This window comes from Anomaloglossus baeobatrachus, chromosome 2 (assembly GCF_048569485.1).
Source record: "Anomaloglossus baeobatrachus isolate aAnoBae1 chromosome 2, aAnoBae1.hap1, whole genome shotgun sequence".
Lineage (NCBI taxonomy): Eukaryota > Metazoa > Chordata > Amphibia > Anura > Aromobatidae > Anomaloglossus > Anomaloglossus baeobatrachus.
In genome coordinates, this window is record NC_134354.1 from 605,907,474 (window position 1) to 605,919,361 (window position 11,888).

At 39.6% G+C, this 11,888-nt stretch overlaps 1 protein-coding gene across 1 annotated transcript; it reads left to right on the forward strand.

The window, feature by feature from the left end:
- The first annotated feature begins 462 nt into the window (after positions 1–462).
- PCDH20 (protocadherin 20) lies at positions 463–4,922 on the forward strand. The gene is made up of 2 exons (XM_075336835.1): positions 463–627; positions 989–4,922. The coding sequence occupies exons 1-2, from the start codon at positions 580–582 to the stop codon at positions 3,623–3,625; spliced, it is 2,685 nt and encodes an 894-aa protein (XP_075192950.1). The 5' UTR covers positions 463–579; the 3' UTR covers positions 3,626–4,922.
- Positions 4,923–11,888: the final 6,966 nt, after the last annotated feature.

The window sequence follows — 11,888 nt, forward strand, 5'->3', positions numbered from 1 at the left end:
ATATATATATATATATATATATAGAGATATATATATATATATATACACATACACACATGCACACACACACACACACACACACACACGCACACCTGCTCCTTGGCATTTGAGGTTATTGTTTATAAGTTTATGCTACAGGTTAACGTATAATCTTACAAGATTTAGGGATTTATCAGTGTACACTGGAAACAGTTAAATGATCCTGACTTTGCTACGTCTGCATGTCATGTATGTCCTTTCTCTCTATATTGCATTTAATCTATAATTTAGAAGCATGTGCATCTTGTTCCATCTAAGTTTTGTATACATCTTTGCCCACTTTCTTCTTAAAGCCAAATATTGCTTTTCATGGTCCGGTCAGAGGTAGTCCATCCCTTTTCATTGCTTTGTTAATTGATGCATCTGTGGCCATTGGCTGAGGCTGCCCAGAGATTTGCATGAGCAGAGAGGGAGTGTCTGTGTCTTTAACACCAGGAACTAAATGACTGCAGTTTCATTGGGATTAAACTACCAAGGGAATGAAAGGATCACACAGCACACAGGAGTACTGAGCCGGCTTCTAAAGCCTTCAACCTGGATATGGGGCAGCAAGCCAGTCCAGCCAGGACCAGTCTAAGCCATGTACAGGTAGGAGATACTGTGCAACTAGTAGTTTTAGCAATGTTTGGATAGCTCTTCGTAATCTGTATCAATGATGTGTGAAATGTGAAGGATGTTGTGTAATAGTGCAATGAATGGCATTTATAAAGCCCATACGGTGATGACACAATAGTGAACAGATTGTTAGCTTTACTACAGACATAAATGATCAGATTTAGCTGTAATTATTGAAAATATTAATGATTGTATCCTAGCTATTATTATAATATAGCATCATAAAACAAACATGTTTGGTAATAGAATTAAATTTTTTTTTATTATTATTATTATTATTATTGATCCTCATTGTCATGTCTGTATTTCTAAACATATGCCTCTTTCATTTCAGCACTTTTTGTTCCTCTGCCTGATTGTTCCCTTGACTGGACCCACAATTAGTTCAGCAAGTTACAGCACAGCTTCTGAATTGCTTTACATGCTCCACGAAGGATTACCCAAGGGGATTCTCATTGGAAACATTGTGCGTGATCTGCAGCTGGGTCTGGTAACTGACCCCCCTCTTTCATTCAGCCTGGCATCTAAAGGGCTAAGTGGGAAGTATGTGACACTAGATAACAGCACGGGGGAGCTGTACACATCAGCAGAGGAGCTGGACAGAGAAGCTCTTTGCCCACAGAACCCTGGTGTTCAAGAATGTGTCCTCCTTCTTGATATAATCATTTTGCCACAGGAATATTTTAAGCTCATCAAAGTAAAGATTGCCGTCATTGATGTGAATGATAATGCTCCTGTGTTTCCAGTAGTACAGATTTATATTACTGTCCCAGAGAATGCTCCTGTTAACACCAGACTGGTTATAGAGCATCCTGCTTATGACCCCGATGGAGGACTGAATGGGGTCCAGACCTACAGGTTAGTGGACTACTATGGTGTTTTTACATTAGATGTGGAAGAGAATGAGAGTGGGGAAAGGACACCTTACCTAATAATAATGGGGACCTTGGACAGAGAGGTCAAGTCTGAATACAAAACTATAATTATTGCTGAAGATGGCGGCAACCCACCCCTTGTAGGATCTGCTACACTTTCTATTCTCATTAGTGATGTCAATGATAATTGTCCACAGTTCAGTGAATCTACTGTTAATGTGACTATTCCTGGAAATTCAAGCGTTGGTATGAAAGTAACCAAGGTACAAGCTGTGGACATTGATCTTGGTAGCAATGCAATAATCACGTATGCCTTCAGCGAACGTGTTCCACAGTCCTCAAAAGAACTTTTCTCTTTGGATGAAAATACAGGAGTGATAAAACTTTTCAAAAAGGTAGATGGCAACACCATTCAACAACATAAACTAACTATACTTGGCAATGGCCCAGGCTGCATCCCAGCTGTCATAAACGTGTTTATTTCCATTACTAAAGTGGCACTCCGACCACCAGAGGTTGTACCCCGCTATATCGCAAATGAAGAAAATGGAATTGTCTATTTAAAGGAGTTGGAACCTGTTAATTCTCCCATTGCATTTTTTACAATCAAAGATCCTGATGGCAAGTATAAGGTGAATTGTTATTTAGAAGGAGGAGGACCTTTTCGACTTTCTGCATACAAAACCTACACAAATGAATATTTGCTTGAGACTGCAAATACTTTAGATTATGAAACAAAACGAATATATAACATTTCCGTGGTTGCACTTAGTTTGGATGGGTCTAAAGTTAGGAAACCAATTCAAGTGCATATTCTTGATGAGAATGACAATTCACCTGTTTTCACACAACCCACAATAGAAGTTACAATTGAAGAAAACAACCGACCTAATGCTTTTTTAGCCAAGCTACATGCCACTGATGCTGACAGTGGAGAAAGGGGTGAAGTCTCCTACTTTTTGGGATCTGATGCACCTGCATATTTTCTTCTTGATAAGCAAACTGGGATTCTTACAGTTACAACTATGCTAGATCGAGAGGAAAAGGAGAAATACAGGTTCACTGTTAAAGCAAGAGATTCTGGCCATCCTCCAAGAGAATCCATAGCCACTGTTCATATTACAATTCTAGACAAAAACGACAATAGCCCTCGTTTCATCAGCAAAGATTTCAGTTTTTTTGTTCCTGAGAACTTTCCGGGCTTTGGTGAAATTGGAGTAATTAGCGTCACAGATGCTGACTCTGGACAGAATGGCTGGGTAGCACTTTCTATAGTGAATGGCAGTGACATTTTTGTCATCGACACTGGCAAAGGACTTATGAGAGCAAAGGTTTCACTGGATAGAGAACAACAGAGTTCTTATACTCTTTGGGTCGAAGCTACTGATGGAGGTGACCCTACTTTGTCTTCTACAGCTAAAATAACCATATTACTTTTGGATGTTAATGACAACCCCCCAATGGTTTTATTCCCACAATCCAATATGTCATATCTCCTAGTCCTTCCTTCAACTTTGCCTGGTTCTCCTGTTACTGAAGTCTATGCTGTTGATAAAGACACAGGGATGAATGCAGTCATAGCATACAGTATTATAGGAAGGAGGGGACCTAGACCGGAATCTTTTAGGATAGATTCCAAAACAGGAAACATAACCTTAGAGGAGGCCTTAATGAGGGATGACTATGGCTTATATAGATTATTAGTTAAAGTAACAGACCATGGTTATCCAGAACCGCTTTTCTCCACAGTTATGGTCAATTTGTTTGTCAATGATACTGTAAGCAATGAGAGCTACATTGAGAATTTGTTAAGGAAAGATCCTGATATCAATGTAGAAGAGAAGGAACCACAAATAGCAATTGAGCCTACTCATAGAAAGATTGAAGCAGATTCCTGCGTCCCTACACTGGTCACTCTTTCAATATTCTGTTTGGGATCTGTTATTCTTGTCACCCTGATGGCAATGTATATTTGCTTGAGAAAAGGAAAGAAAGATCATAGAATAAATGAAAACTTGGAAGTTCAAATTCCACTAAATGGCAAAATGGACTTCCATTTACTCGATAAAAAGCCAATTGAGATTTCTAACATTTGAAACAATTTTTTTTTCCTGATCAATACATGTTGGAGGATGGAAAAATACAAATAACACAATGTGTTGGTAATGGTTATCATGAAGGACCACTAATTTATACCATATAGTAATATATATGTAAATATCTCTTTACAGCTTTTTTACTTAAAGCAACAAAACTTGTAAAGTTTTTTTATATACATAATGCATATAGCACTACTACTTACTGAAGTCATTATCTGTTTGGTACACATGTCTCTCACCTGCGGAAGCCAAACACATCAAAGTAAGATGTTGGTTACGTGTTACCCAGCAGGGGGCCCAGAACTATTGTGAAAAAATGGTATATATTCTATATTTTTAATGTTTTATTGTCATATACCATTTGCATAAAATAAATGTAACCTTTCTATATTTCTATTGAAATGCAAAAAAAAAAGTCAAATTTGATACACTGAATGTATGTTATCGTACCTCAAGCTGTAAGGGAGAGATTTAAAAAGGGATTAACAAGAAGTGCAATTCATTTCCAAGGGAAGATTCATTAGTATTACACATGATGCAAGGTGTTATGTAACGATGACTGGAGGTTTCTTATTATTCCGTGTGTGTGAGTGATATATCATCCACAGTATTTGATTTTTTATTTTATTTTTTATGGACGGTATATGCACTTACTTGACAATCATAACACACAATACTTGTCTCTGTGAATTTTCACTTTTATATTAACAAAGGATTGCTTGGTTTATATGTCTTTCTCAATGTCTAAAGAAGCCAGATTGATCTCCCACTGTTTAGCTTGCATCTAGCTTAATATACGATTTAGGTTTCTAGACGTAGCACAGTGATATATTCTTTATTTGCTCATTCTCTTTAGCTTTTTTCTTTTTTTTTGGGGGGGGGGGTGATGGAATTACAACATAACTTTTAAGCATAGTGACAGATTTTCCACAGCAGCAATTTTAGCAATACCTTTTATGATGTGGTATAATATTTATTTGCTAGGCATTATTAAACATTATGATCCCTAGACTCTCCTAGGATCCTTAGACTCATATTTCCATCAATTTCATTTCTGATTATTGAGTTGTGTAGTTAACATATAACCAGCCTCAGTCTGCTTCTCGAGACGTCAACTGTAAAGCACTGAATGTCCATGTGATATTTCATTGTATATAGCAAGCAAAATGCAAATGATTTATTTGGGGGGGAAAAAAACAACATTATAAGAAAAAAAAAAATAGATCAATGGATTTACAGCATCATGTCTGTTCTGTACCAAAACTGTTTATATGTCTTTAAATTAAAGCTATATTTTCCTAACATGTTACTTGTATGTATTGTTATGTGAACGTTGTGAGTTTACCATCATTGTATATCAAAGTACCTGGTAACTCAGCAACGGTGATGGTAACAACTTAATCCGACTTATTTGACAAAGAAGTGAAATAATGATTGTTCTTCCCACTGCAGATGAGAAAATGGCACTACATGTAGGCGCATTAGACTAATTGTATAAAGAAAAATCATGGCAATTATACAAAATAATAATAATGATAATTAAGAAAAATCTTGGCATTTTAAAGTTCAGACATTTTTATTGTGCAAGATTCATACATTGGATGATGTCCTATGTATAAGGCCATTCTGAAAAAAATGAATGGGGCTTAATTACTGATATGTCAAACAGTGCACCAGTATTATTCCCTTATGGAACATGCACAATACATTAAACATTATGCACAGCTTTGGTTTTCAGGGTTTTAGTTGTTATAGGTTACCTCATGGATGTGTTGTACATATCTTAGGGTCAGTCTATGCCAGGGGTCGGGAACCTATGGCTCGCGAGCTAGATGTGGCTCTTTAGATGGCTGCATCTGGCTCGCAGACAAATCTTTAATGACAAAATACTGTTTTTTCTTGTTTGTAAGAACCACTTTTTTCCCCCCAAATCTTATCAACCGCATATGCATTACTGTGGCGATAGTGGTGGCGCAGGGTCGGCGATACTGCGGGCTTGTGGGGTGTCGCGGGAGCTATTGATCTGTGGGCTCCTTTGAATCTCCTGCAGTTGACGAGATCAACTTCAAGAAAATGGCTGTGGAGGTGGCACGTGCGCAGATAGGACACCAAGGCCATTTTATGTAAGTCCATCATGTCAATCTGAACATGCGCCGCAGCCATTTTCTTGAAGTCGATCTCGCCAACTGTGGGAGATTAAATGCAGCTTGTAGGTAAATCAATGGCGTCTGCTGCCGTGACACCCCATGAGCCCACAGCAGTATCACCGACCCTCTGCACACTGACCCTCTTGAGCCACAACACCCCCTCCGTGTCCGCAGCATCTCCTACCCTGCTTCCTGGGACCTTCTGAGCTGCTCCACCACCGCCGCTCTCCCCTGGTGAGTGTGGCTCTGATGGAATTACATTTTAAAATATGTGGAACTCATGGCGCTCTCAGCAAAAAAGGTTCCCGACCCCTGGTCTATGCAAATGCTAGTAGGTGTTTGGTAGATGCAGGCCTGGCTATGATTGATCTTTATTTTCTTCCCTTCAGCAAACAAACTTCCTGTCCGCAGGCTGCTGTAAAAAAAAACAAACCCGTGTAAACAAAAATAGTAAATTTTTAAATGGCACATTTATTGCACAAATGCATTTGCATGGAATGGTTTCTGCAGCAAGCACATGTTAAGTCTGTTGCCCCTAATGAGGGATCCATTTTGAACTATGTTATTTGGTCCTCATCTTTTTTGTATACCACTGGCTCATCATCAGTTTTACTTTTGAATAAGTAGCAGATTGGCATGTGTTTGGGAGTTATCTTACAGGACTTGATAAATCTGGTGTCCCTCCATTTTGGTATTTTTGTCTTGTAAAGAAAACCTATACGGCAATTCATGCCTAAACCACAGGCAGCATGAATTTCAGCTAAGTATATTATTCTTTGAAAAGCTCTGGCTCTTTAGAGAACATATACTTTGAAGTTTCAGCCGGGAACTATAGCCAAAAACTAGACTAGTCCTGTGCTGCCTCCAGATGGCTCTTTCCATTGCTGCTGCAGGTAAATGATAGGTCTCTCTCTTGCTTTTAAATAGGAAGAGACCTTTCAATCACCTGCAGTGACTTTGGGAGGAGATAGCCAGGGGTGGAGTTCCAGAGAATAATATGTCTGGCTATGGCCATGCAGTCTGGCTGCGATTCATGCTACCCACAGTTTGAGCAGCATGCATCACATGACTTGTTTCCTTTAAGGCTATGTGCCCATGGGGGAAAGTGTCCTGCTGTTATATCCGCAGGGCATTCCGCAGGAGCTTCCAGAAAACCGCAGCACAACTTTGTCTGTTTCAATGCTGCGGTTTTATTGCTTAATGTCCTGTGAATATGGTGCAGGCATTCTGCATTGAGGATACAGTACCATGGCTTCAGCACTGCATCATCAATGCACAACAAGTGCTGGAGTGATCGGGGAGCTCATACTTACCTCCATCACGCAGCACTTCTCTCCGGTGTCACTTTGTCAGTGCCGCACTGTGCAGGAGAAGGTGGGCGGGCCTGAACTAGCTCCGGCTGTCACACGACCAGAGCTCGTGCAGGCCCCGCCCGCCTTCTGCTTCCTGCTCCTAGCTCCACTGCCATTCTCTACAGCGAGGGAAAGTGACCGGGTGTCTGCTATCAAGGCAGGTAAGTATGGGACCAAGGCAGATTTCCACAGGTAAATCCGCAGGAATAATTGACATGCAGTTATGTGCAGCTGCAGGATATCCGCAGCATATTCCGCAGCCTCACATACCGCAGCGTGGACACAGCACTCCCCATGTCCCATAGGATAACATCGGGAGTGTCTGTACTTGCTGAAACCTGCGGATTTATCTGAAAAATCCCGATAAATCCGCAGGTTTTCCGCAGCAAAATCCGCAGGGACAAGCTCCCGTGGGCACATAGCCTAACTATTCTGATGCCTTTTTTACCCACTCCTGGTTTTGGCTTAAAATACAGGTAAAAAACACACCAAATACTCAACGTGTTCCCATGGACTTATACATTTTTTTTAATATAATGTAGTCACTGAAATGTCCTGGGGTCCGGCTCCACACACAGAGCTCATTTCCTGCATGAGTGTTTGCAGATTGATGTATGGGTTTAATAAAAAGTCTATGGGTGTCTACACCACAGTAAGGGGTACTTTGCACACTACGACATCGCAGCTGCGATGTCGGTGGGGTCAAATCGAAAGTGACGCACATCCGGCGTCGCTGTCGACATCGGAGTGTGTAAATCGTTTTTGATATGATTAACGAGCGCAAAAGCATCGAAATCGTATCATCGGTGTAGCGTCAGTCATTTCCATAATTTTGGAAGGACCGATGTTACGATGTTGTTCCTCGTTCCTGCGGCAGCACACATCGCTGTGTGTAAAGCCGCAGGAGCGAGGAACATTGCCTTACCTGCGTCCCGGCTGCAATGAGGAAGGAAGGAGGTGGGCGGGATGTTTACGTCCCGCTCATCTCCGCCCCCCTGCTTCTATTGGCCACCTGCCGTGTGACGTCACTGTGACTCCACACGACCCGCCCCCTTAGGAAGGAGGCGGTTCGCCGGCCAGAGCGAAGTAACAGGGCAGGTGAGTGCATGTGAAGCTGGCGTGGCGATAATGTTCCCTACGGCAGCTATCACAAGATATCGCAGCTGCGACGGGGGCGGGGACTATCGCGCTCGGCATCGCTACCATCGGCTTGCGATGTCGTAGTATGCAAAGTACCCCTAAGTCTGTCTGCTTACTAATTTGAGCCATTGATGGATGTTTTGGCACCCAGGCTACCACCAATCTACAGGATATTTAAAGGGCTGCATTATTTAAAAAAGATAAAAGTTGATTTACACTTAAACTGTGCTTTTAACTCAGCATTTTTTCAGACTTGTTTGAGATTAAAAACAAAGTTCAAACATTCATTTTTTCATGATTTTGTTATTCAGATTTATATAGAGATTTTTTTTGCGAATTAACATTTTTAGTTCTTTTTTTTTTTAAACCACATGGTCTAGGTATGACTTTTTTCAGTTATTTTTCTATAGATCCCTGAATGGGGAAAAAAAAGGGACTGAAAGAAATGCCTAAATAGAAAAACTTCAAAAGTGTATGGCAAAAAAAATGCAGAAAACCTGAATTTTATGGGGCTTTATTCCTCATAAAACGTCAAATGGAAGGTATACTGTGTTTTTTTTTTGTGTTTTCTTCATGGTGTTTTTATTTGCCTTATTTTTTTTTCAAAAGGTTGTGATGGTTTAATTGAATTATTGTACTTGAAAAGCAAAAAAAAAAAACACTCCGTACCAATTTGCCCTTTAAAATAATAAAAGAATAACTGCTAAGATAAAACTATTCCAGTTCAGTCTCTAGTTCCTCATTAACCAAGCAATAGCTGGAGTCCTAATGAATTTTTTCAGCTGTAGCGCCTTATTCACGTGTGTAATTTTTGTGTGCATGTTCAATTGTGGATAGAGCATGTGCCTATCATAGTTCATGGGCTTATTGACAAGCCAGTCCTTTTTTGGCAAATAAAATCTAATCAGGCACTCCAATAAAGTGCAATCGTGATTTATTAAAATAGCAGCAGATCCAGTGCATGAAAAGACGTTTTGGCCATTTAGTTGATCTTCATCAGTTCAAATGCTGCTGAGGGAAACTTGTCTAATGATGCGCTCACATGACTCGCACGAGTATCGGATCGCATCAGCCAGTGCAGCCGGCTTCTTTCCTGACAGCAGCGGGTCGGCTGCATGTATTTCTATGTAGCTGACACGCTCCTGTCCAGAGAGTGTGCGGTCGTGCCGGGTAATATGATGTGAGACTCGTGCAAGTCATACGGCTCATGTGAGCGCACCCTAAAGAAGATGGAGTGCAGGGCTATGCAAGTGTTGTCCGCCACTATTTAACAAGAGCCGCTTGTATATCCCTGCATGTTATCTTCCTATACTCGTATATTATCTACATTACAGTTTTTGATTCTACCAGAGCATCCCCACCTTTCCAGAAGTGCCATGCTTTTGAATTACTCAGTCTTTTTTTAAGGCAGACCAATGGTTTAATAAAATGGGATGCATGTTCACTTGTAATGAAATTTGGAGATCAAAAAGCCCATTCAAGTAAATTGTTCAGAAAATGCCATTACATCTGGGATGCATCCATTTTCTATTCGTTTTTAATGACTGGTTACTTCGAACTTAGAAAACCACAATAATTTATTTTCTCATAAAAAATTCTAATACTAAGCGGATGGTAAAAATGTCCACAAAGTGCAAAAATTAATAACAAATGGATCCAGAACACTGAATTTAAACTGGTTCATTAGTAGGGAAAAACTTGTGAATTCAGGCTAACTGGGTGCACTCCTGTGTACTTAGAGCTGGAAGAAGTCTACAAAAGTTACAGTAGAGCTCTAGCTTTATTATACATTATTCATGAACACGATCATGAAAGGTTTATTATTTCTTAACTGTCCTCTGCGCTTTAACCAAGAGATCATAAAAGGACTCTTCAGTTACATTTAACAGGCTTCAAACAAACAAGTTCTTTAAGGCTAGATTCCATGTGCGTGTTATCATCCTACAGAAACGGACCAATTTTTTTCTCTAGTGTCATTGTAATTGTATCCTAGTTACATCATTTTTTTTATCCTTTTTTTCCGATGAAGCAGGTACAGTGTCTGATCTTTTGTTTTATCTATTGACTCTTAACAATATAGCAGATGAAACTGAAGCTCTCTAAAGTACAGTGTTTTTTTAGTCTCTTCCATGTCTCATGGATCCCTATAGACTTTAGTGGCCTAGTTTGATCCGAAAAACTAATGAGCATAAGACATGCTCTGAGTCTCTTAGACCAGAGACACCGATCTGTTTTTAAATCTGATGTGTGTACAGTTCAATGAAACTCTATGGATCAGTGTCCTGTCCGAGAAAACAGCGGACAGCACTAGGATGTGTCCCACACGTGTGAATGTAGCGGTAGGCTTTATTTACGAATTTTTGTTGTGTTTTTCTGCTGCTTATTGTTGTGCACAAAAGAACAGTGTATTACAGTTCCAGTAGTGTGTGAGATTTATATAAATTTCATGCCCACTTTTTTTTTTTTTTTTTTTTTTTTTACAGTGCCGAAACTGAGGTGCGACTGTAAAATCTGCCACTTTTTAATTTTTCATCCTGTAATTATTTGTTTTCTTTGCTTTTTTTCCCAATGGACTTTAAAAAGATATGGAAAATCTGCAGATAATAAAAACTTGTGCATTTTTTTTTTGCGTTTCCAGCACAATAAAAATGCATATAGTCTATAAATGACTATATCAATAAAGTTTAATCAAAGCGAAGTAACAGGAAGATTCCAAACAAAACAGTTTAACTAAATATGACAATGACATACCAAAATAAGACAAAACGCAATAGCTGAACACACATGATAAAATACATACTGCATCAAAAATGCACCAAATACTCATTGTGGGAACTAAGGGCTCGTGCACACATTGCATAATTGCATGCATTTACGCTGCGTATTATTATTATTATTATTATTATTTATTATTATAGCGCCATCAATTCCATGGCACTTTACATGTGAAAAGGGTAAACATAATAGGGACAACTACAATAATCATAAACAATACAAGGCACAGACTGGTACATGAGGATAGAGGTCCCTGCCTGTGAGGGCTCAGTCTACAATAGCACTGCAGCGTAAATGCATGTGTCCTGCGTCCCCTGCACAAGCTATGAAGATTGTACATGACACGTGCATACAATTATTTTTTGAACGCAGCAATTTGGGTGCTAAAATTTTTACCCAAATCTGTGCGTTCATAAAAGCAGCATGTCAATTATTTGTGCGTTCTGGATGCATCTCCCACTCTGTCTATGGTGGGGGCAGCATCCCGAGCGCGTGAAATCAGCTTTTTTTTTACAAAAATACTGAATTCATTATGTAGTGTTTCTGCACATATGCTGTCAAATCGCTGCAGAATATTCAGCAGTTACGTGCGCATGAGCCCTAAGGTTGAATACTCACAAGGGTTTTTTTTTCCATTTTTTTCTAAAACTAAACAACTATTTATCTTAGAACTGAATTTCATCCATTTTCTGTCCATGAGTCTGTTTTTACCTGTCTGTATGTCTTCCTTTTTTCTTTTTTTTTTTTTCGAGAAAAAAACTCATGTCACTTTTCCAAGTTTCTCATAGCAACACAGACAGTATCATTTAACCCCTTCACGACCCTGGACGGATCTATCCGTCCAGG